Source organism: Nymphaea colorata, chromosome 12, assembly GCF_008831285.2.
Source record: "Nymphaea colorata isolate Beijing-Zhang1983 chromosome 12, ASM883128v2, whole genome shotgun sequence".
In the NCBI taxonomy this organism is placed as follows: domain Eukaryota; kingdom Viridiplantae; phylum Streptophyta; class Magnoliopsida; order Nymphaeales; family Nymphaeaceae; genus Nymphaea; species Nymphaea colorata.
In genome coordinates, this window is record NC_045149.1 from 19,589,603 (window position 1) to 19,615,074 (window position 25,472).

General features: G+C 37.9%; 3 protein-coding genes and 1 long non-coding RNA gene across 5 annotated transcripts; 2 read left to right on the plus strand and 2 right to left on the minus strand.

Moving 5' to 3' along the window:
• The first annotated feature begins 6,726 nt into the window (after positions 1-6,726).
• LOC116265364 (pantoate--beta-alanine ligase) lies at positions 6,727-9,916 on the plus strand. Its single transcript, XM_031645929.2, has 5 exons — positions 6,727-6,831; positions 6,959-7,568; positions 7,712-7,825; positions 9,060-9,191; positions 9,687-9,916. The coding sequence occupies exons 2-5, from the start codon at positions 6,987-6,989 to the stop codon at positions 9,801-9,803; spliced, it is 945 nt and encodes a 314-aa protein (XP_031501789.1). The 5' UTR covers positions 6,727-6,831; positions 6,959-6,986; the 3' UTR covers positions 9,804-9,916.
• A 1,082-nt stretch (positions 9,917-10,998) lies between these two features.
• On the minus strand, positions 10,999-11,401 carry LOC116266447 (signaling peptide TAXIMIN 2-like). The gene is made up of 2 exons (XM_031647670.1): positions 11,262-11,401; positions 10,999-11,186 (listed from the first exon to the last, which is right to left on the minus strand). Exons 1-2 carry the CDS (start codon positions 11,357-11,359, stop codon positions 11,063-11,065), a joined length of 222 nt encoding a protein of 73 aa, XP_031503530.1. The 5' UTR covers positions 11,360-11,401; the 3' UTR covers positions 10,999-11,062.
• Positions 11,402-12,701: 1,300 nt separating this feature from the next.
• Positions 12,702-17,093, minus strand: LOC116265630 (vesicle-associated membrane protein 721-like). The gene is made up of 5 exons (XM_031646365.2): positions 16,709-17,093; positions 13,659-13,800; positions 13,459-13,579; positions 13,144-13,206; positions 12,702-12,980 (listed from the first exon to the last, which is right to left on the minus strand). Exons 1-5 carry the CDS (start codon positions 16,896-16,898, stop codon positions 12,834-12,836), a joined length of 663 nt encoding a protein of 220 aa, XP_031502225.1. The 5' UTR covers positions 16,899-17,093; the 3' UTR covers positions 12,702-12,833.
• A 2,859-nt stretch (positions 17,094-19,952) lies between these two features.
• On the plus strand, positions 19,953-25,015 carry LOC116265631 (uncharacterized). Of its 2 annotated transcripts, XR_004175152.2 has the most exons (5): positions 19,953-20,543; positions 21,047-21,174; positions 22,218-22,341; positions 22,859-23,308; positions 24,628-25,015. It is a non-coding gene; the product is annotated as an uncharacterized LOC116265631 (long non-coding RNA). The 2 variants fall into 2 exon arrangements; XR_007574968.1 differs by lacking the exon at positions 22,859-23,308 and having other exon boundaries at positions 24,628-25,013.
• Positions 25,016-25,472: the final 457 nt, after the last annotated feature.

Genomic DNA, 25,472 nt, shown 5'->3' on the forward strand with positions numbered 1-25,472 from the left:
ACAACTTCCACACCATGATTGGGAAATGCAACATCCAACATTCCCTAAGTCATTTAGCCTTGAAGAGTACCTTGCTCCAAAGCTGCATTTCTTTATCTATACTTTGCCATGGCAGCCACTCTGCCAAACTTAGAAATCGTCTTTCTCCACAACCTTTGCACTACGAAACACCCGAGCAGGACATGCATATTTCATTTCAACGTACTCCTCCCCACTCATTGATTTCACAAAAAATTTTCTCATCACCTAGCTTTCTATCTTTTCCCAGCTTTTTCCTAAGCTTTTCCAAGCCCAAGAGCCCTTCCATGGTTTTTGCACTGTCCACAAACTCCTAGATTTAAGATATCTTTCCTTGCACCACTAGGCAAAGTGGGAGTTGTTATTAAAAGAAGAGCAAAGCCTGCTAACAAGTAGTGAATAATTTAAGGCTTCGGGAGGGTGTATACCAATCCCTCCTTCAACTTTGGGCTTGCACAGGGAACTCTAAGCTATTTGTTGGTTGTCCTCTGTATCAACTGAAAGGAATCCGACCATGCATCTCTCAAGTTTCTTCACTACACCACGTGGGAGAGAGAAGGATTGCATCCAGAAATTAGCCATGGAGATCTAAGGCAGGCATACTCTACATGAGATAGAAGTTGAGATGTCCAAGGAGTCATCTTCTTCTCAAACTTAGAAATCAGCCCTGCACAATGCTCTACATTTAAGTTCCCAGTAAGAAGATGAACATCTAGATATTCCAAAGGCAGCTTAACCACCTGCCAACCAGCATTTCCTCTAGAGTGGCGTCTACATAAAAGGTAAAGAAAGAAGATTTAAAGTTGTTTATCATGAAGCCCAGTCTCTCCTTTGACTGATTAAGGAAGCCCTTGATGCTAGTAAGCTCTTGATTCAAGTTAAATGAAGTATGCTAAGACCATCCAAGTTTTCAAACAGCGATATTGGCAGTGGAACAAATGGGATAGCTCCCTCCTCTCCCATACCACTTTTTTTTTTTTTTTTTTTTTTGTCAAGTAGTCAATATCAATATACACACTGTAGGAGCGCAATTTCAACATAGTTTTCAATGTTTATCCAGTCTTGTGTGTTTCACTTTTTTAGTGGGACCCGTATCCTAAGAGTGTCCACATAATGCGAACCTGGTTACATCATGCATCAACTTTCATGCGTCAGACGACTAAAATGTCTTTAGTTCATACTCAAAAAAAAAAAAAAAAAAAAAAAAACTTTTTTGTAAAGACAAATATAAAAATAAAAAAAAAGTAACATCACTATCGAAGACATTTCTTTTTAATAAATTACCAAAATGCCTTTCCTTCCTATATTGTGTGTGCGGCACACGAAACTCTCTCCGCATAATGGCATAGGTTAACCATGTACCCAGCTGATTTAAGAAAAAAAAAATGTAACGGTTTCATGAATATAACTTAAAGATTAAGGAAGATTCATGAAACATCAACCAGCTGATTTAAGAAAAAAAATATGTAACGATTTCATGAATATAACCTAAAGATTAAGGAAGATTCATGAAACATCAGGAAAAAAAATATGTAACGGTTTCATTAATATAACCTAAAGATTAAGGAAGATTCATGAAACATCAATAGAAAGATTCATGAAACATCAATGGACCTAAAAAGATTTAGGAACATTTTTCAAACAAGCCCTAAAGGCAAAAAGTGTTGTCCGTTATGGCTTTGTATTGTTTACATTTGAGAATTAGTAAATTGATTAAAAATAATTAAAGAGCGAGCGTTTTGGTGGCATGCTAAAGTGAACCAGTTTGTAAAATGAAGCGGACAATGCAGTCGGGTGAATGTTTGCGGATAAAATTAATTTGAACATTTAAAGCAAGTGAGAACTGACGACGTTTTAATGAGCCCGTAACAGTCCATGTAAAGTGTTTGATAAGAAAAATGTTGTGTTCTTAAGCCACACGTTCCTAGATCACATGTTTTCACAACCTTATATATTCATATAAGAAAACATGGTGTAAATATGTCCAAAGTTTGACTGTGAATTCTAATAATAACAATTATATTTTTCAAAATTACAACATAGCGTTTTTAGCTTATCTGTTTTAAAAACATGTGTTCCACGAACATAATATTCTTGTCAAACAGTCTTGTATTATACAATCGGCTTACTGTGAAATTCAAATTCTATGTTGATTTGAAAAAAGAAAAGACTTGATTTTGTCTCTTAATTGATTTAGGTCAAGTTAATTTTTTTCATATAAATAAAAATGAGGTTACTCACCCTTAGATTAATTTTTAACATATGAACAAAAAGTAGAGTATTCATCCTAGCTTAGCACTGTCCAATTTGCCTCATTTTTAACAAGCTAGACAAAACATTCATTCATTCCTTCCTTCCTTCCTTATAATAAAAAATTTAATGTAATTTTGAAAATTTATCATTTCTTCTATATAAAAATTTGAAAAATTATATTTCGGCCCCCATTTAAAAAGTTCGTAACCTGATACTCCATAAATTCTTTTGATCTGACTTAGCAGATATAATTGGAGCTCTAATATCTAGTGGACACCATAGTTTAATAATTGCATAAAAGACCTATAAGCGAAGGTGCAGCCAAACATGATAACGAACGATCTTTTCATATTCACGTCAGTATTAGCCAACTTGGTCCGCCATTAATCTTGCAGGCCCGGCACGAAGAGTGCAACGACAAGCAAGTTGATCAAAATATTCCACATGTTAGCTAGGGCTCTCCTTCCGGAAGAAGAACAATTATTCGATTGTATTATGCACGTAACTCTTCCATGAATCCCACTACTTTTAGTTTTTGGAGTCTCGGGCAAGTTTGCTTACATCTGCAACCGAAGGACCATTGACAAAGACGGACTTTGGCTTATTTGATTTCTTTCAAATGTAAGAGGCTGTTTGCTTACCTCTGATATAGTTTATCTTACTTCTTGTTCAGGATCTAAACTTAATGGAATTAAGATCAAACTCTCTACCCGCTCTGCTACTTACATGGGCTTTTTTGTTGGAGCATGAAATGGAGATCTCGAGCCTAGATCTTAAGTCAGATGACCTTAGGTTTTAGTTGAACTAGACAGAGAGTTTAGTTAGTGTAGAATCTTTTACCATAGCAGCAAACGCAAGCAATGTTGCATTCAGTTTGGCCCTACTCAAATTTGAGGTTGGATTATTTGGTCCGTCCCTAAACGAAATCATGGCTCTGCCCCTGGTTGCATTGATATGAATTTATGATGCAAGTTTAGTATATACATTTTTTTATTAGTTCTAATCCGTCCATTGATACGAACTCCAAACTCGTACAAGCTACATGAGGCTTTGTCATTTAAAAGCTCATACTGTATGAGTCTATTCTAGATCGATAAACCACTTTTTATTCCGAAAGCAATTACTGTATTCATCTATTCTTTATTTTTTAGTTAGAAACGTATATGAAATCTGACTGTGATTTCAAGATGAAGTACGCTTTTACACGATGTCATGATACATAAACCTTACATATTAGCTTAAGCTCCAGTCAACTTAAGCTTGGCTGTATTCGATCGCGCAACTAATTCAGCAGATTGAGACTTTTCAGTGAGTGGGGAAGGTTTTATCCCACCTAATCTTTTGTCTTTCTATGGTACAAGACTTGTTTTCGATGTCTTGGGATGCTGACCCTACTGTGCTTCAACTTATGCATTGTTTGCATCTTTTTTTACAGCACAAAAAGTTGATGCTCCAAATACTTGAAAATGGAGCAAGCCTTGCCAGGATGGAGCGTCATTTTCCTGGCTAAATGGTTAGATAACATATCAATATCATCACTAAATGATGCATTATTAGGAGATCAAGGGATCGAATTTGAATTGGATGCGTTCTTTATTATATCTCCTCATTTGGACTTTTGAATATTCGGGTTCAAATTTGCATCTGAATACGCATGAAGAAAATTCTACATCATGTCTGAAATGCACATAGAATCCAATCCGAAACCCATATTTGAATTCACATCCGAATCCATCCTTTAAATCGAATCTGAACGGCACTGCAATATATATTTTTCTGAATGTATAGACATTGTGCATATGATATTTGTTTACAAGTAAATCCCACCCAAATATGAATCTAAATTTGATTTATTTAAATCTGAATTAGATGTATCGGATGCCATTTCTCAAATCCAAATCCAATCCGACTTCTTAATCAAATGTTAGATTTTTTCATCAAAGATTTCTGAAGCAGTTTGGTCGAATATCGGGTCCAAATCCGGGTCAACGACATCCCTATCTATTGCTCCATGGGAAAAAAAAATTGTCCATTGAACTGTATTTGAGGATAGGAACTCATATGACATTTATGAAAGGAATTGCACATCAGGTCATCCGGTGATAATATTTGCCTGAACCAAGCAGGACCACAAGTTGTTGGTCCTTTTAGATCAGCACAGTCATCATTTATTATCACGGAGTTACATATAGGCTGGTGTGGGCGGGCAGTTGCCCACAGTAACAAAAATTTTCTTTATTTTTATATAAATGTCTTATAATTATTTACTTATTTATATATATTATGCCCCATCAAAAATGAAAATTTTTACAACAGTGCTCATTAACCAAAAACTTTTGGCTCCACCGCTGCATCACGGCCTTCAGATGAAGTTGCATTTGCCCACAGTAACAAAATTTAGTATCGTACTGAAGATTGTGAGATAATATCGTATTGAAGATTGTGAGAAATACTTAAAGGGTTAGATTAAGTGGTAGATTGTCCAGGTTTCTAGCTTTCTAACCCCGTTAAAACTAAACCTCGAGGTGGGTTTGGATCATCCAAACCAAGAGCTTGAGTCTACTTATTAGATAGTTTCCAAAAATGCTAGTGGCTAAGTGCTTACATTAGAAATTTTGGTTAGTACATTTTCCCCATAAACTAGCATTTGCCCCCTGGTGTTCTTTTGCAGGGAAATGATCATTTTCTAATGCTCCTCCTCTTATCATTTTATGAAAGCGAAAATTTTGCGTAGGAACTTTCACCTTTAACCTTCGGCAAAACAGCAAAAAAACGCACCCGAGTTTGAGAAAAGGAAAATTTCATTCACTCGTGGGACTCGGAAATATATCATATCAAGCACCGGTCAAATGAAATTTTTTGACACTTTAGCATCTTTTTAGTTAAGTTTGCTAATAACTAAGCTTTTTTTTTTTTTTTTTTTTTTTACAGTTTCACTAGAAGTAAATTTTACACCTTTTATTTGTTTATTATATATAATTACATTTCACTATTTTGCTTTTAATTTTGTGAATATGTCTGCCAATGAACCCCAATAACGCAGAGAGATGCCCAATGCATATGAATATAACTTGATCTTTATGTGTTCGAATTTCCCATCCTTTAGTTAACTGTTAAATCCTAGAATCATTTCCAGCATCTACATTACATTAAGGAAAAAAAAAAAATCATCACCTTGCGACTCTCCTCCCACCATCCCCATCATGCAAGTGCCAGGGATTTTCATGTCACGAAGGGAAGACGAGCGGACGCGCGATGAGTCTAACGGTCAAAAATAAAAAAACCAGAAACATATTTCCACCTTTTTTAGTGAAAACATGTTTTCGAAAATAAATTTTTGAAATCATGTTTAACGGTCATAAAAAAATTTCTTCGTTTGTTACGCTGGAAAAAAAATAAAAATTTGAATCTTTTTTTTTTCACTTGAATATTAGATTTTCAGCCTATCAAAGGGGCCCATAAGAAAAAGGTACTTTGCCTTATGACCTCTTCAACTCTCACTCACCATAGATATAAAAGTGACAAATTATACGAGCAAAGTAATAAATAAATAAAAGTTCCCAATGCAATCACAATGTATATTCTCTCTAATCTTATTTCAATTTATGAGCATTGTTTCTAACGCGAAATTTCTTACCTGTTGAATTGATACCAAAAAATATTTAAAGGAAATTCCACGACACAAACGGTGGTGGATTATGTTTTATGTTTTGTGAAGTTAGAGGATGAGGTGGGGGATTGTAAGAGGCTTAGTGTAACTAAAAGTTTTACTGACAGTTTGATTTTAGTGGCGCTATATGTCAGTAAGCACCAGTGTTAACGTAGGTGTTGGCGAGAGACTGACCCAAGTGGGGCCTTTTGCCTTCTTCCCCTCTCAAAAAAAATTACAGAAAAATTCAGTTGTCTTAAATAAAAATTTTAAAAAATAATATTTTGGCTCCTGTCAAAATTTAAAAACTTTAATTCAACCCCTTTATAAATAATTTTGACTCCACCACATTCCTAAAATACCAAAGTGAAAATAAAAAGACTTGGGCTGTCGCTTAGGTCATTTAAAAATGAGGACTAGCGAGAAAAAATAGATTTTGAACCAAATCATCTAGGATGCTGCTCTTAATTGGATCAGCAAAGCATACCAGTATATTTATTTTTACCATTTTTTTTCCATGCCAATGAATGCTGGATAGAAATCCAACAAATTATAATCCAAACTCAACAAACACGCTTCTATTTTGAATGGGAATGCCAATCCTCATTCTATTGGTTCCAGAATTTAAATCCATAAGATTTTCATCCCAGATTTCAATCCTAAAACTCTACCTAAGGAAGAATGCATGGTGTTAATATGTAACTTTTTATACTTATTAAATGCTCGTAGTTTAGAAAAAAAGTGTATATATCAAAAAAGTTTTACCAATTCATAACGATCTTATTCCACTTTTTTGATGTCTAATACGTGGCTGCAAGTATATGACGGTGAGCACAAGCGCCGCCTACGGCTCCGTTTAACGCGTGCGCCAGTGGATCCCGAGTGTATGGATGGTGCGCGGTGAAGACGAGGTGCCTCTCCCTTATGCTCCTTGTTTTTCAATTCTTTTCTGCTTATCTTGTGTTTCTGGACTCTTTTTGTATAGTTTCTCAGCAAAAGGGATCTTCATCGGTGATTGATCAGATCATTTGAGTGCAGGAAGGAGCGGTCTCCTGCGGATTCCGCCATGGGCTTGGAGCCAGAGGTCATCTCCGACAATGAGGAGATGCGATCATGGTCGCGAAACCAAAGGCGCAATGGCGAAACCATTGCCCTCGTCCCAACTATGGGTTTCCTCCACCAAGGCCACCTTTCCCTCATTGAGGAGGCTAAGAAGCATGCCGGCGTTGTCGTGGTCTCCATCTACGTGAACCCTGGCCAGTTCGCTCCTGGCGAGGATTTGAGCAGGTACCCATCTGATTTCGAAGGTGATCTCTCCAAACTCAGAGAGGTGGAATGTGTCAATGTGGTTTTTCATCCTCGCAACCTTTACGAAACCACCACCAAAGTAATGGAGCCGAAGGAAGCCGGAGAAGATGCGTTGGAAGGAAGGAAGAAGGCGGTGTCTTGTTTGGAAGAGGACGGGAAGAAGGGGCACCAGACTTGGATCAGAGTGGAGAAATTGGAGAAAAATCTCTGTGGGAGGAGTAGGCCTGTGTTCTTCAGAGGTGTAGCCACTGTTGTTGCGAAATTATTCAACATAGTGGAGCCTGACTTTGCTGTGTTTGGGAAGAAGGACTACCAACAATGGCGTTTGATCTGTAGAATGGTTTCTCCCTCTCTTCTCTGTGTTCACATTTTCGTTGGTTTTCTTTTTTCTAATAGTTTGAAATATATGTTTTCCGTCGGGAACTTTAATTCAATCACTGCATCTCAGCTTGTAAACTGGTGTTGCCTTTGGTTCTTTGTTAGGTTAGGGATCTCAATTTCCCCATAAACATTATTGGTTCAGAATTAGTTCGTGATGAAGATGGACTTGCGATGAGCTCGCGTAATGTCCATTTGTCACCTGAGCAGCGAGAGAAGGTTTGCCTTGTAACTTAACTGCAATTTATGCTCTTTTCAGTTCAGAGTATCTTGTTTAGTTTCTGATACTAAAGCATGACATGACATGCCTTCTAGTTCTTCTCAATATTATCGCCTTTGTTTGTCTTGGAAATTTTAATTCCTCGTTCTTTCCTTTGGCTTTATCATGAATCCGTTTTCTGGGGGATTGTATTCAGACTAAGTTCAGCAAATAGATTGAAAAGAGAAATAGGCGATTCTGTACCTGTCAAGTTAGATGTCTGTCCGGTAATCTGATTATATTTTGGCTGCCACGAGCTTGAGTACTTTCACAATGTCAAATCATGCCGCTCTCATTCTGCATTACCTACCTTAGTTATGGTTATGGAGTTATGTCATTTTCTAAAGATTTACAACTTATTCTCTACCTTGGTTATGGTTCACCTTCTATGGAAGTTTTGAATCATGTTCTACGTGACTGCTTTCAGACTTGTCATGATCAAAGCTTTGATGAATGTCTCGTGGAAGTGGAATTGATGGCTTGCAGAATGTCAAATGTTACACTGTCTTAGAGGTTATCTGGAGAAGAATCAAATTCTGAAAATATGCATTGAATCATCTTTAGAAATTGATTTTTCTAAGAAAAAATCAAATTGCAAAAGAATAGCACACAAGAGTATGGATAAGCCAGGAGCCAGACTAAAAGGAATGCCTATATTGTAGCATGTATGTGATATAAATAAACAACTATTTCACACCAGCGCTACATCTGTAAGCACCCTACCCATATTACTAAAAGGAAATTTCATCCAAAATCTACATTGAAGGCAGAAACATTTAGGTGCACCTCTATTAAATATGACTGAAGATGAAACCTTTATTTGTCCAGCTTTTATTTGCCTGTTCTTTGGAAGGATGGGCACCGTGAGAGTGTTGTCCTCGAAGAAAAGTGCATTTGAGATGCTTTTTGCAAACTCAAGGGTAAGAGGTGGACAACAAAATGAAACTGACTGTATATGAAATATTATCAGTTCCTACAGGCAAACTTGCTACTCCATATTGTGCAGCTTGTTTTGACAGTTACAGATATATTCTGTTCAAAATGATTTGCAGTTGGTTGAATTGGAAATTGTGGACAACAGTTTTTTCAGATATGAAGCAGTAATTGTGCCTTAGATATCGCTCAAGTTTATTTTACCTTTTTAAACGATCTCACAATATTGAAACTTACTTGGTTCAAGTTTGTCCTTTCCAGGCCTTATCCATTAGCAGGTCATTGTTAAAAGCTAAAGTAGATGTACAAAGGGGGCAAACTTCTGCGACAGAATTGAGGAATGCTATCATTAAATCAATCAGTCAAGCTGGTGGAAGGATTGATTATGCAGAGGTAAGAACATAATGACTGCCATTTCTCAGTCAGTTCTTCTCCAGAATATTGTTAGTTGGCAAACTATTTATCACATAACAGTTTCCATATAAAAAAATCTTTTACACAAACAAGTAAATATTTTCTAAACTCTTTCATGCAAGAACATTTCATACCGTGAATTCAGTAAGACTCTTCATTTCTTTAAGCACGAGTCGTGGTGGATTCTTAAAGTGACCATGGGGATACGCCATACCCATGGGGATGTGCTATGCCCAAAATGATCATTTATGATGTTGGGCATCTGTGCTTACTGCTGCCCATGGGCTTATCATTGTTGGCAATACTTTTAGCAATTGTTATCTGAATAGAATTGATGTGATATCACAGTGCTCGCTGACTACTTGGAATGCTTGATGATATTTGTTCTGAAGGCTCTGGGAAAATATTGGTCTTTCTTTTTAAATGTCATCCTGAATCTTTAGCCTTGCGGTGTTGATCTCTGTGTTGATGCAGGTAGTAGAACAAGAAAATCTGGAGGCTGTTGAAGAGGTCTGTGGCCCTGTTGTCATTTGCATTGCTGCATGGTTTGGAAACGTCAGGTTAATAGACAACCTTGAGATTAATTCATAGCTTTCTCATTTGTTGGCAATCTAACTCATAATGCATTTCTTTTAGAAAATGCAATGTGGTCTTCTCTGATGTATTTTGGCATAAGTTAAATAAAGTGTCGAGTTCACTTCTAATGATTGTCTAGTAGCTTAGTTGCATGCTGCATCTTTATTTTTTTCATTTATGTCAAATTCTGAAGCTGCATTCGAGTAATCCGTCAGTTCTCTATTAATGTATCATTCAGTTGGCCATGATTATAATGAAAACAGAATTTTTGATACAAATTCAAATTACTTATCTGTCATGGGTGTCAGCAGAACGTTTGGTAAGTGGCAGGTTCCTTAAATTATCGCTAACACCACCCAACCTGTACTACATGCAAGCTGTCCCACTTCTATCATGTACTTGGTTTTCTATTCAATAATTCCTTAGAAACCTGCTAACCTTGTATCATCTCTCGTAGTTGAGTGATTTGGATGAACCATTTGTAAGTGAAAGTTGTCATTGATCCAATGTACATCAGCAGCTTATCTTGATTTTTGTGTGACTAGATCATGTCATCAATGACACAGCATTCTTAAAGAGATCTTAGAGTCTACTTACTATCCATCTCAAGGATAGGCAGTCACTAGTATGGGAAAACTATGAATTTTTTGTTGGGCCTCCCCGCCTAAACGTTTGAAATTAGTGTGAGGGTGTAAGAACTAACATCTATTTGAAGTTATGATTTGGCAACGACATTTATACATAGTTGGTTTTCATTTAGATTGGATTGAGGGCCTGATACAGTGCTCAGCACATTGTGCACTTTAGGCATAGTCAATTCTCTTTCCATGCCGCTGCCAACCGGCATCAGTCATGCCTAAGGCCATCGTTTCTCATGATTCGCTGCAAGTTTATGTGACCTACAAGGCTGGTTAGACGCATGAAAGGAATGAAACTGTTTGATCGTTTTAGAACCAGTCACTGAAATAGCATGAACCTTTTCATCAAGCTTGTTTGCGAGTTTGTAACTATTCAAAGAAACCATCAAGAGAATGAAAGAGATTAGCGAGTAACTGAATTTACCAGCCAGAATCGAAAAACAAACAAATATCAACCACTGGTAGTGCAGATGGACTTGCAATCAATACGCAGAATCACCATCATCATCATAATCATCAAAGGAATTGACCCAAGGCAAGTAATGGAAACCGACCGAACGTAACGAATTTTATAGAACATGCTATATGAAGAAAGGGTACATAATAATGACGAGAGACGAGGACATGGTGGTGGTGTCAACAAGGAATCAGATCGATGAAGAACCGAATGACATTGAGGGGGATCTTTAAGAGATGAACTGCAAGGCTGGCCAACCAGGCAAAGCATGCGCAGCATGGACATAAACAACTAATCGCCGTCCTGTAACCAAATCATTTAGACACATACAAAAAATATGAATATGATAGGGGGAGAGAGAGAAAGAAAGAGGCTCACCCAATTATCCAAACGACGGCCCCGACCAGTGCAAGAAGCAACGACAGGAATGCGAAGGGCAAACCGATCAAGAAACCGAGAGGCCTGCACTCAACCATTCTCTCTCTCTCTCTCTCTTCACCTTGTGCAGTTTTCTCGCTAACGACCCTCTCTCTCTCTCTCTCTCTCTCTCTCTCCCTCTCTCTCTCTCTTATTTGGTTGAATAGAAAGAGTGGCAAGTTCGAACTTGGTGATGCTTTCCAAACTTGGGCTGCTGATAATTGGCCTCCACAAATTGGAAGCTTAAAATGTCCCGTCTGACCCACGTCAAAGTTGGTCGATGCTGTGAAACTAGCGACTGACTCAGGTTAGCCCAGGTTATACTTGCGTTGAAGCAAACCATCTTTAATTTTCTGAGCCTTTTTTCTTTCAAGAAGGGTAGGCTTGGTTTAGCCTAGATTCCTTCCTGATCCGGTGGACACACTTCATTTCTTATACATGGAATGCCAATCCAAAGGTTTTCATCTTTACACCTTTTCAGGATTCCACAGCTAAAAAAGCAAGGTGCTTTTCAGTAATAAAAGCAATACAAATTACCAAAATCATGCAGAATCTCTATGCATTTGGAAGGAACATCTCAAGAACTTCTGCCTTAGCACTACAACCATCAAAATCATGCAGAAGCTCTATGCATTTGGCAGCTACATCACCACAACTTCTGCCTTCAAAAGAATGCATTTCTCCATTCTACAGTCGCATCCATATGGATGATTAAATCTGGTTACGGAGATAGCAGCAGAATCTCCATTCATCAAGTTGAATGAAATTTAAGAGAGGGAGAAGAAACGAAGGAAAAAAGATGTTCTCCAAAATGTCTTATGGGGCTCCACGAAATTTCTTTATGTTCAATCTTCGAATGCGATCCCTGAAGGCAAGGGAAATACCCAGCCCTTGTGGCTGGAGACAAGAAATGAAAGGGCAAGAACAGAAGGCCCTGATGAGAAATTTGGAAGAATCGCATATCCGATGGCTGCCGGCTATGGAGCTTTTGCATCGTTGATGGTGCCAATTGGATGACGGTATAACAACTATTTTCAAAAAGAACCATAAGCAAAATAAAAGATCGGGAATCCGCAATCGAGATGATGAAAAAACCGATGTTAGATATACGGGTAAATGCCAATGATATGTATCTCCAATGGTAATCATATCAGTTTGGAGTTTGATCCTATAGCTATAATAATGTCGATAAAGGCTCAATTCTTACAGCGCGGCCGTAAGAAAGAAGTACAATTCGCAGGATAAAACAACCCACCTTTTCCAACCGCCTAGTACTGGTTAGTGGATACTGGTGAACCACCGTGCCACCATGAGACTGCCTATTACCGTCGCCCTAGCAGGTGACCCTCTCCCTCTCTCTCTCTCTCCCACACACACAGAAAAACACAGGCAGACACAATATTTGCAAGCATTAAACAAATCTATTGAAGTAGGAAAAATTCGTCCATCCAAAATATACACAGGCAAAACAGAAAAGCAGTCTCTTACAACAGATCAGCGAAAATATCATCCCATGTACCTTTTCATCAAAACTCATGTACACTTGAACCCATGACAGACAGACAAGACAATGATGAGAATCAAGGCAATGATGATACCCAAAACAATCAGTTTGATCTTCATGTTCTGGAACCACATCTTCCTTCGCATCTTTGTCCCTTGTGATCGGAAATCCTGAGCCTGCATCCACAAAGTAATCGAATATTTTGAATTTCCTAGACAGGGTCAGCGGGACACCAGAGACCGAATTTATAAACTGTTTTAAGGAAATAACGGCTGACACATACATGAAATGAATGCATAAACAAAAGAAAGGTGCTTTTAAGTTGCGTGCTACAAAAACCTGCGAGCGAAGGTCTTCAGTTTTGTCCACAAGAAGTTCTATCTTCTGACCACGGTCAAGAACCTGTATATAGAAGGAACACGAGGAACCCATTAGTTCTAATTGTTCCACCAGAAGGACACCATCAGCAATTGCAAGGTAGACAGCTGAAATTTGTCCAGCCAGTTCAACGTGCCTATTTGGTCATACCATTTGGTCGATGACAAGGTAAAAGGCCTTTAAAGAAACGAAAATAAAAAATGAACCCAAGACAACGATAACAGATCCCATCAAAATCTTTCCAAATTCGGTGGCCATTCATAGATGTTAAGATACCTTCTCAATGTTTTCCATCATCACTCCTTTCACTTCTGAAACTTGATCCTTTATTTTCGCAAGCTTGCTTACTTCATCTGCATGATCTACACAGTACTGCATGTGCTCCTTCAGTTTGGGCCTGCAGCATAAGAATTTTAGGAAACCAAATAGATTTTTCATTCAGCAAAAGACTGTTCTATTGTTTAAGCATTAGTTACCCAAATTCCCTGTTAAGGCTGTGTGCAACAGCTGTAGCAGCTTTCCCACCACTGTATCTCTTGATAAAGTCATCCTTTACACGTTCAAGAAAAGCAACAGGCACTTGTCGTCCAACAGACTCAACTGCAACTACACAGAAGGCTGCAGTATCCAGCAAGGAGACAAAGTATCAACAATCAACAAAAGAGCAAATTCAAAACCAAAAACAAAAAAAGACATTCGGACAAAAGCCTTCAGAGGCAGCAACTTCTTGAGATGATCTTTATGAAATTAACCACACAACTACTCCTTGAGCAATCCTATCAAATTAGGGCAAGAGCCACAGCCTTGACCAAATGAAACTAAAATGAATTCCTCCCTGTGTGAGGCCATCCAACAAAATCACTTGCAATGCATTCTCCACTAAGCTTCCCCTGATAATTTATGTACTCCAAAGAATGAACAGTATTATAATTAATAAAAGAGACATTTGATCAATCTCCTAAATTAAAAAGGGAAACCTTATTTATCCTTAAACATGTAATGAGAAGAAATTTTTAATCCACACTTTTTGCTCTTCTTATAACCAGTTATCTACCCTGGCATGTGACTGTCTGATCAAAGTCAAAGGCCTCAGATTTTGTTGAAGATGCGATAAAGTGAATGTGTTTGACCAGCAGTGCAACCTTAATCATGTTTGCACACACCGAAAGCATGAGGCAGGACTAGGCAGTGGAATTCCAAAACATTTCTCTTACGCACCTAGGTTTCCCAGCCTACTAAAAAAAAGATAGCACTTAGGTGCACTTTGACTACTAAGCATGCACCTTGGGTCACTGTGCTCTAAGTTGCAATTATCAGGTATCCTGGATTAGGATCAAATGACCTATGTATATGAGAATAACAGATACTGCAAGTTACTTAACTCTCAATTGACACTCTTTCTTGGAAAACATGCTTCCAAAACAAAAAGTTTTGGCTTCAATTGCACCAATTGTAGTGTATAACAAGACAAGAGCAGCAAGTAGGAGACCATGATCAACCAACTAAGTTCTCAAGTGGACACGTGCATTACGAAGGCCAGCAGCCATGGCCTTAAACATTATGCTTACTGACAGCCACAGCTATGCCTGGGAACAACCTCAAGTTCTAAAATGGTTATGAAGCTCCAAACCTACACTATTCAGACGCAAGGGAAATTACACTCCACTGCTTCCAACAGATATATTTTCATAACAGTAAGGGTAATATTTATGAATTTCTTTTCAAAATATTTCCTGGAATCCTGAGACCACCAAAGCCAGGTATAACCACATGTCACGTCTATATATATATATATATATATATATATATATATATATATGTTATTTATATATAAGTAGTTTTATTTGGCTATATGTTTAAACTTTTTCTTATCAAGGTTACCTTGGATCGATATATCAATGAAAACATTTTTCAGAACGGTCAAAACTCATTTGACGTCATGTCGGGCTGCACCAGCACCCACACCGATGCGGGTGTGCACCCATGTGACTTAGGACTTAAAAGACCACAAAAGAACCTCTATAAGAACCAAGCTACTGAACATTGGGTTTGATAATCCACAGTCACTATTCAATGTTCAAAACATCCAAAACAAAGCAGACACATATACATAATTTAATCAAGCAATGCAGCTAACCAAGAAAGAGAAACCAAATTTCTCATTAAAAAAATAACAACAACAACAACAAAAAACAGCAAAGGTCCAACTTTGAGTTGGTGGAAATTAACCAAAATATCCAGTGCCACAATCGTAGGGGAATTATTTAAGATTCAAGAACATGGCCAGCTGTATTGGGAACCGCTATCAAGATTAATTATCGAGCTGGACCTTGCTGTCAGGCATAATCCAACTTCTTCATAGTGAATCCTGCAGTCTTAGAAGGTAAAGTGACTTGTGCAATGTTCACTACTGTGACTCATCCAATGTCTAAGGGGTAAAGTGACCATTTCAATGTTTACTACTGGGAATGGCTTGAGACCTCATAATCCAGAATACGTGGTCCTTGTCAGTCTAGAGAAGACAATTATGAGTCACCAGGCTCAAACATTAGTAATCATAAGGTGGCATGTCCTATGAAGAACCATTTGCAAATTCTATTAAAACCCAAAACCAAGTGGATAACCTTGCTACACAACTCAACCCCAGGTGAACAAACCAAAAAGGCCGATATTGACAACATGCTAAAGATTAAAAAACGGTACATCTAGCAAGATAGCAAGACAGAGAAGACATCACTAATAAATCAACTACACACACATTTTCTGTGCATTTATCATCACATTCCATACGGTCATATGATCATATCCCATATGACTATCAACTATTATGGTAATTCATCAACTAATTATATGATGCAACTTTGCTTTGTACTACGAAAAGGAGTCATTATAGAGATTCTGTGTATCATGAAATCCTCTGAATATGAAACTTTGATTGCATAGAACTTCAACTGAAAAGCTATTCTGCATAGCAAGCATTCCATATCTACAACGGAATAGTAGAACAGTAAGGCAAAGAACCCTCCAATGATCCATTCATCTGGTTGGGCAGGTCTTCACCAACTCGCTAGTGTTTCCATAGTAAGCAGTATCAGCGAGCCCACTTTGACTAGAAGGCAGTGACAGTAGCCTTTTCCTTTATCTAAGGAAATGTTTTAGAAGATTTTCTTCAAAGATACAGAAAACCTTATCAACCATAAGCACAAGGAGAGCGATATTAATTTGAACTCAACAATATCAACAAAAAAATAAACCGATCTTTCGCCCCCCTTTTAAAACCAAACTCTAAGCACTCGACACGACGGTTTCTCCTGATCCCCCCGACCACCAAATCCAATCATAACATCCACAAAACTTCTCTAAACCCTAACCAATTCCAAAACCCTACAGATCTCTACTCCAACTAAAACCGAAAAAAAATGCAGGCAGGAAGCAATCCACACTAATCAAAATCAAAATCCACAAAGAGGAGAAGTCTAACAAGAGCATAAACAGCACCAAAAGAGATGGAGACCGGGAAACATACTGAATCCATCCTCCACGAGATAATTGAAAGTGTGGTTGTCGCACGTGTAGGTGAACCTATTGTTGGAGGATGGCAGCTTCTGGAGGCATTGGGAGGCGATGGCCGTGAAATTTCCGCTGAACTCCGTAAATTCCGCGAGGATGACGGTCCCCCGAGCTACAAAGCTGTAGATGAGAGACTGCTGACCCATCTCTCCCACAGAATCGATGATCTAGAAATGGAAGAGGGAAAGAAGAGAAATCCCCTAAATAGTCTCCGAGAGAGAGAGAAACTCGGGGATCTTTCCCTTCCTCCCCTTCTTCCTCTTCTCGCTTTCTTCCCCTCGACGGAAAGGGCGAGCAGTCGAGAGGTTGCACTTGCACTTGCGGAGGGAAAAAGCAAAACCGGGAAAAGAAGGCCAGAGTTCGCTGTTAGTCGTTGAGATGGTCGGAACTAAATTACCTTAAAGCCCTTTTGATCTCCCGGGTTCGGTTGGCGCCTCCAAGATTCGGAAGGCCGAGAAACGGGTCCCAGTTGTTCAGATCTCCGACCCGAATCTGGTTTTTTCTTTTTCCAAGCCCGTTTGTCCTTGTACATAAAATGAGATGGATACAAACATTTCATATCCATATTATGACCTGCCACATTTATATCAGAGTCATTATATGGCTCAGCTGGTAAGCAACGGCGTAGCGTCAATTTTGTGTAGTGGCGTAACCACATGGTGGCTGGTGTAAACAAGACGTAGTCACATGGTGGTTGGTGTGGGCAGTTGCCCACACCAATCTCAAAATTAGTTTAATGTATATGTTAATGTTTTGATATATTTGATTATTATATAAGTAAATGTCTTAAAAAAAATTATAGATATTAAATGAGTGTCACCACAAAAAAATATATATATATATAGCTCGGCTAGTTATTCCTTGCACAAGTCAAACTAGTTGAGGAAAAGGGTTCGATGAAGAGTAGTTTAGAGTTGACCAGGTTTGGATTATTAGCCCTGAGACATCCACTTTAGTTGGAAAATCAGCCAGGTCCAGTACTTGGATCTGGACCAGGATCCAGTTAGGAAAATCCCTTGTGATCCAGGAATTACCGGATCCAATGCAAACGAGTCCTGGATTTTAAAGTCCGAACCGAACCAGCGAAATGACAGGATCAAGGCAAGGGGGAGCGTCCCGACCAGGGACAGAAGGAGGAAATGGTAATTTCAGTTGATGGGGGGCCAGCTTGCAGGTCCCGGTTCGAGAAGCAGAAACGCCTCGGACTTGAGTTTAATCTTTTTCTCCCTTAGCGAATTTACTAAAAAGCCCTCGAGTGGCCACTCCCCGGTTTTTATGCCGTTCCAGATTCTACCCGACTTAATTATTCATTAATATATTAAAATATTTTAGTAAATAGGTACCGATGTTGACAACACTCGATCTTTAACCCACCTTTGACCGGACTCTGTGCGTTTGACTCGGTCCATGACCATCCCCAGAAGGTCGTTGACCTTGGCTCGGTCGACAAAAATACGAGGGCAGTGTCCTCATTTCTAGAAATTTTGTGGTAGTTCGGACCGAGCTTATGGTAGTTCGAAATTTTGGGTTGAGGGTACTAATTAAACAAATCGAGCTTACATCTTATATTTAAAAGTTAAATGTTTCAAATTAATTTCATATATATATATATATATATATAACAATATTTTTTTGAAAAGACAAGTTACGTTTGCAGAATAATTCAATTATTTGAAACAAATCGCAGCTCAGCTCGAGACTCACTCATCTAAACGACCCAAGCTTAGACAAGACCAGGAAAAGCCAGGCCTATTAATTGTTCAAAAGGAGAAGGGTAAATTGGTAATTAGTCATATGGGGGAGACAGGGCTACTGACATTCTTATTCTTCAAGCTTTTTTTTTTTTTTTTTTTTTTATTGGTGGGTTGGTTTTGCTTTATTCTCCCCATAGGGGTCCACAGACAATTGGCAAATCCAATCTTGCCTTTTTCTATCTCACGAATTTAAATTTTTATTAGTTTAACCATGGTTAGTATATTGCCATGGTTGGTAGTTCACTACAATTATTTAATCATGTAGTCAAATTTTTATTTATCTCCCTCTTCAAGGATAAATACATGATCAATGGCTCACAAAACAGGGATGGTTACCCAAAAAAAATATATTTTTTCCTTCATTGTTTGATGACCTAATTTATAGGAATATTTTTTTTTTATGAATAAGAAAACAAATTTTTTGAAGTTTTTTCTTGTAGTGGATGCAAATAAATAGACTGTGAAACAGTCTCAACCACCTTGGTCCAATGGATTCCGTCACTATATCTATATTTAAAAGTTAAAAATGATAAAATAAAATAATGGTGATAACAGGCTGATGTAGATTTGAAAAGTTGAGTTTCAATATGCCAACAAGTTGCCTTGGACTGGAATTTGAATTCGGATTCATATTAAGATTTACTGTCAAACCGGTGCTCATTTTGGTTTAGATTTCCAACTTTAGATTCATACACAGTGATTGGTAGATCAGATGTCTTGTGTCATCTCATCCACTTTAAAACAATTAAGTTTCATGTAGTTTTTTACTTAATATAAGCTAAATTCCCGATGTTTATGAACTATGGATCACATGCTGGATCTAATCAAATCCACCGAATTCACAAAAATCGTGATTTGGGTCTCGTGATTATGATCTAAAACAAAATCAATGATTCATCATGCGCCTCGTCTTCGTGATTTTAAGATCCATCGTTGTATCTAAGAAGCAGGATCCAATGCATGATTTTGACCAACAAACGTTGACAACATGTGCCAAGTTGGATTGGAAAGACGCAACCATTTGAATTGCACGTCCATTTACATGAACAAAAAATTAAGCATGTGGTATTAAATTATTTAGCATGTCCTATGTCATGTTGTTGAGAATTATTGTCCATATGTTCCCCCTAGTTGCTTCCATAACTTTTTCTAACATTCATGATCCTTTTATATAAATATATAGTGACTTCACCTTTTTAAGTCATTCCGCCATCTAACCAAGAATGTTTGATCAAGATGGTTTAAAAAATAATGAGAAAAAAGTGATAAGACATTTTCATCATTTCATATTGGTTCATATTTTTCTCTTATCCTTTTTCTCTCTCAAGTATTCGTTGTTTCAAATGAATGTATGAATGGTTAAAATCATCATTCATTCATTCATATATATATATATATATATAAGTGATTATATAAGTGAAGTTAATGAATGGTGCTATTCGGAGAGACCCACTTTTGACAAAAGATTTTGGAATGAAGAATGCATCTTCTCTACTTCTAAACCCATGAAAACTTCTTCCTATACCTTGCGTCCAATTGAGAGAGTATGCTAATTTCGATCACGAATGATTAAACAGGTAAGTAAGATTGCTTGAGATTTACCTCTAGATTTACATTTTTTTTTTCTTTTAAATCAGTTCTGGTGAACAGAAAATTAGCAACTCATCACTAATTTCTATATTTTAGTAATGATTAGTATTTAGGACTTGGTAATATTTTGTATTGCGAGCATAAGAATTGCCGGTTGTACCGCGCATTTGCCGCGTCAAATTTTCCGTGAAAATCATCTATTATGAAAATCTTGATCGAGCTCTGTTTTGGGGGAGAAATTCGAGTTGGAAGTTGTTCTGAGGAAGCCTCCGGAAAATTCAAGTTCTCTCTCTCGCGAGCTTCTCCCGCGCAATTGGGGGCAAAGCAAGAAGTCCGACTGAGGGAAACTAGCAGAACCCGAATTCTCCAGCTCAATCGTTCCTCTCCACTCTTCAGCGGAGGCCATGAAGAAGGCAATGGGCCTCGTTCTCAAGGAGTCTTCCTCTGGTAAGTCCAAGTTCACGTGGAATCTCAATACACCCATCATCCGTTTCCTTTTCGTCCTACTATGTCTTTATTCCTCCTTCATCTTCTGCCAACAGCTTCATGGGCGAGATATTGACGATGGTGTGTGTGTGTGTGTGTGTTCCTTATCTTTGTTCGAATGGGGAATGGATCTAGGTTCATTATACCAACTGCTGGTTCTGTAATGCTGCGCGACGACGATGTTTATTTTCTGTACTTGATTATTCTCTCTTGGTTTCTGCAAGAACGCTCGAACTTTAATATGTTCTCCAGATTCCCATTCCCTTGATTTCATGTTTACGAATCGTGGATTTTAGATAACTTGATGCCCAATGAATAGGCTGGTTGGACTGAAGTCTCTTGTATGAAAATGTTGCCAAGGGAGACTTCCGTATCACTCAGGACCTGCCCTTGGTACGCTTCTTTGTACCACAAGCCCTCCTAATTCTGTGATGCTTTTAACATGGTGCTGCAATCTGATGCAGGTGGTGCACGCAAATTGCAGACCTCACCTTCCACACTGGGACAGACAACAGAGTCGCATCTTTGTGATGGTCTTGCCAGAAGCTGTCTGCATAACTTCTTGAGAGGACGAAACCTCAAATTTGATTAGGTAAGCATGCATCTTACGGGATACATGGTGTGCCCTAGAAAAAAAAATTCTGCTGCAATAGCGCAAAAGTATGTTTTGCACGTACTACGAGAATGAGTTTAGAGCATCCATAGGGACCGTTGAAATCTTGTTTGTCAAATCCTCAAGAAAATGTGATGACAAGTGTTCAAATTGTTCTTCCATTTTAGGACCGTCTTCCCTTATCCCCATAACTGGAGACATGAACAGACCAGATTCTGTTGGTTCTAGAACTTACTGAATCTAAACTAACTTAATTTGCACCTGGGATTCAAATTCAGATGTAGAAGATAAATCTACAACGGATAGTAGTTAATCAGTTGTAAAAATTGCATGTAAAAATTGGACGATACATCCCGCAAGTTCAACTTAATCGATGCGATGTTTTATATGAAATGTGGATCTAATCATTACCACCTCATACACCACTTCTTCCATGGAGTCTGAATGATCGATTTGGATCTGATTGGACTCTGCCTGAATTCAAACTACTTTGCTACCTGGTCTTTCAGCTAACTAGTAGGACAGTGGCAATGGCACAAACAGAGGGCAGAAAAGAAAAGGGAAAATTGAAGATTGTAGAAAACATGAGTCTACAGTTTCATTATATCTCTGTGGTTGCTAGTGATTTACTGGCCTGAAAACAAAAAGAGAAGTAAATCTCCATACCTTAGGCCATTTGATTTGTTTAAAATGTCTGGTGTTCATCATCACAAGTTATTGGACAATGTCTTCCACTTCTTACTTGAACCACGTCTCTTTTGAGTAGTAGTGGCATGGAGTGAAACTTATTTGCTTCAAAACTGGAATCTACTGAATTTGAACCCTTGAACTATTGATACCAAGTGATATTCATCTTCAACTTTATAGAACTCCTATCTTGTCATTTTTCTTATTACCATGATCATGACCACTATCATTGTTATATTCACCATGCAATATGTGTCAACACCATTGTTGGCTGTTTCTCTTCATCGTCACTACACTCTTTTGATTAAAGTCATTAAACTATTGCTGATTCTCAGGCGAAGAAAAAGGAGAAGGAATAAGAAGAGTAAAAGGAGAACCCCAAACTTATGAAAAGTCATTCTCATTCCTTTCTTGGATACAAAATAAGTTGTTCTGATTCAGATAATTTGCAGAGTTGAGGTAAGTGAACTAGCTCTCCATGTGCTTGAATATTGGTTGCTCATTATTAAAACGTGACAAAGCTTCTTGCCTATTATGTGGATTTGCCTTGCAATCATTTCCAAAAAATACAAATGTCAGTAACTTTTGTGTAGTGATAAAATCTACATTCCCTCCAACAGAACTTGCAAGTGGATTTGCCTTGCAATCATTTCCAAAAAATACAAATGTCAGTAACTTTTGTGTAGTGATAAAATCTACATTCCCTCCAGCAGAACTTGCAAGACGCTTGTGTGTGTGTGTGTGTTAATCATCTTGCTGTAAGTGCATCTGATCGTATCAATTCAGCTTGTTTTCTTCAGACCTGCATGTCACTGATTTTTTTACTTTCAGGTGCAGCATGCTTCATTTCATTGATTCATGTTTCTAATTTCCTATAATAAATGTTGATAGTGTGATTCATACAGAAGTTTATGCTACCTTTGAAAGATCTTTCCATTACTTTGGATGTTAAGTAAACAATTTGAACTTTATGCAGATTTAGCAAAGATCGCCAACTCTCTGGGTGCTGGAGCCTCTATTGAGATAGAGTGTTCATAGTAGGTGTAGCTGAATCATGTAATGGATTGTAAGATTACTCGCTAAATGCGAGCCTTGGACTATTGCCATGTATTATCTTGCAGGTTGTATGATTACTAAAATAATCAAAATGGATAGCCATCACTGATCTCAATATGAAGACCTTACTTGTTTTGAGCGAAGAATGTGGTAATCAGTCTTTGAAGAAAATGGTTTTAAAAGATTGTAGACCAGGGGAAAAAATCAAGATGATCTTATGAAAGAGGTCTGCTTAAAACATGGGTCCATGACCATGGGTATTTGAGTTGATTGAAACATTTACTAGACTTATGGGCCGCTCTGATCATGCATGAGTATGGAGGAAGTCGGATGACTTATTTTGTGTTTTCATTGGATCTACAGTGGCTTGGTATGCTTCTTGTTCTTCTAGAGTTTGAAATCTATATTGTCTTCTAGGAAGTCACGTCTAATCACGTCCTAGTCGCAATATTAACATATGCCCAATTTGAACACTTGGAGCTTCTATTGATCTTGTAGAGTACCACATACTCACATAGTCCATTCTAGTTTTAGTTCCAATTTTTTTCTTTCTCCTGGCACTTTTCACTGCATTTAGGACACATTCAAGTGAAATAACTTCGCAATTTTGGTAGACTTTGTTACCCTTAATCAGGAAGAAGGAAATGGTAGCAGCAGGTCTTGTTATGATCCTTGATTCAGTTAAATGGAGTGAAAATGTGAAAGCTAACTAGATGAATAGACATCTATGAAATTTTAGGTATTGACTGTTTGTGTTTTCTTCTCTTTAGCTTTGGTATTTGGATTTTCCTTCACCTTCTGTTGTGCCCTAAGAAACCATAAGTTCTTATGTAACATTTTTTTCTCCTTTGTAAGTTCCAATAAACATGGTTGCATCATCAGAGCTTTCCAAAGCTAAGGAATGTGGAAGTTTCTCTGTTCAAGCATATTACTAGATGAAGTTTTAATATATAATGTAGAACTTGGTTTACGATATGAATGAAAAGGCTATGCTAAACAAATAGTTGGCTGGCTGCAGAACAATCTGATTATCTGGAAAGAGTAAATTGACTCAACTTATGGTGAAGACTGAAGACTCCATATATGGATCTAGTAACACTCCTGTGGATCTTGCTAGCTGCATTTTCATTTGATGCCAGTGCAAACCTGCTTTTGTCCTGTAACCTTTTGAAAATATGATCTAGATTCATGAGATGGACATGCTACTTTTGTAAGATGTCTGATATAATAGTTGAGGAATATGCACAGTAAAAGCCATATAGACACACACTTACACAAGTGCATGGATGAATGTATGTTTATAAGTTGTTGAAAGTTTATTTCAGCGGCAAGCAGCAGCGTGGATCTCAGATCCAAGCTGCTGGTCACAAACCAAGATTTTGAGACCAGACCTCAAATCCATGGATCTGAGATCCTCTGTGATCTCATATCACAATGGATCTCATAACCACGGTACACAAACATGACCTGAAAGATGGAAACAGCCTTCCTCTTCCAGATTATAAAAACAGAAATCGAACACATATTCTGGTTCAAACTGTCTTCTCGTGAGTGGATTTCTATTAGTTCTTCTTTAGAAGACGGTTGTTTATTTTTTATATAGCCAATTCTAGAGTATCGATTAGTTTCTGTTAAGTAGCATTATCTGGGGAATTTAATGCTCTCTTTGTGATTTTGTCGCCTTGTCAGGGGTCTGTACGTAAGCCTTTCATTTGGTACCCGGATGAGCAGATTACATCTTGTTAGGATTCAATTGGATCAGCAACTGAGAGATGTCACACCACGTAGATGACCATAACACATTCATTTAAAGTTCATTGTACATCTAACTGCTGTTTTTCAAGTTGTGCATCAGAAAGTTTGCTCTTAAGTTTAAATGTAAGTGTAAATGACTACATGTACGCCAGAAGGTACAAAAAGCTGAGTCTGATATACCATTTTGACGGCTGATGATGTTGTAACTTATTTGACTAAGAGAACAACTTTGTAATGCTCATAATTGCTTTTCATGATTTACCTGTGCACTGGATATCAATATCTGGTGCAATATCTCCCAAGAGGTTGGCTGTGGAAGATGGTACATGCCTTAATAATGAAACATATTTGCCTATTCTGGTTTACAATGGCTGCATTTTCTCATGGAATATTTTGTTCTCCTCTACCTTTAAAATTTTAAACTAAAATATGCTTTGCCACGTTGGATCATATTTTAGCCAAACGATTGCTTCTAGGGAACTCGAGGACCTTCATGGTGCTCATGCTAACACAACAATTGGGTCAGATTCTACCACTGGTAAGCCAATTTTTTATTCACAAGGGGTGATTTCAGACTGGAAATCTGTCTTCACATCCCGACCACAATTTAGGATTCTTTCGATGCCTCTGGCCAGGAAAGAACGAGGGAGGGCCTATGTAGATACTGGAATTTGAATACTGTGGAACTCACCAAAATATGTTTTTTTTGGTTGATGCCAAGAGAAGAGGTACATCACACACGAAATTTGAATCAGATATGGAATTTACTACCCTCATGA

Coding starts and splice junctions, on each gene's coding strand:
- LOC116265364 (XM_031645929.2), top strand. CDS start 6,987: ATGGGCTTGGAGCCAGAGGTCATCTCCGACAATGAGGAGATGCGATCA. Junction 7,569..7,711: donor GGCGTTTGATCTGTAGAATG/GTTTCTCCCTCT, acceptor GTTCTTTGTTAG/GTTAGGGATCTCAATTTCCC. Junction 9,192..9,686: donor GAAGGATTGATTATGCAGAG/GTAAGAACATAA, acceptor GTGTTGATGCAG/GTAGTAGAACAAGAAAATCT.
- LOC116266447 (XM_031647670.1), bottom strand. CDS start 11,359: ATGGTTGAGTGCAGGCCTCTCGGTTTCTTGATCGGTTTGCCCTTCGCA. Junction 11,187..11,261: donor GCCGTCGTTTGGATAATTGG/GTGAGCCTCTTT, acceptor ATTTGGTTACAG/GACGGCGATTAGTTGTTTAT.
- LOC116265630 (XM_031646365.2), bottom strand. CDS start 16,898: ATGGGTCAGCAGTCTCTCATCTACAGCTTTGTAGCTCGGGGGACCGTC. Junction 13,207..13,458: donor TGATGGAAAACATTGAGAAG/GTATCTTAACAT, acceptor TTCTATATACAG/GTTCTTGACCGTGGTCAGAA. Junction 12,981..13,143: donor CTGAAGACCTTCGCTCGCAG/GTTTTTGTAGCA, acceptor TTGTGGATGCAG/GCTCAGGATTTCCGATCACA.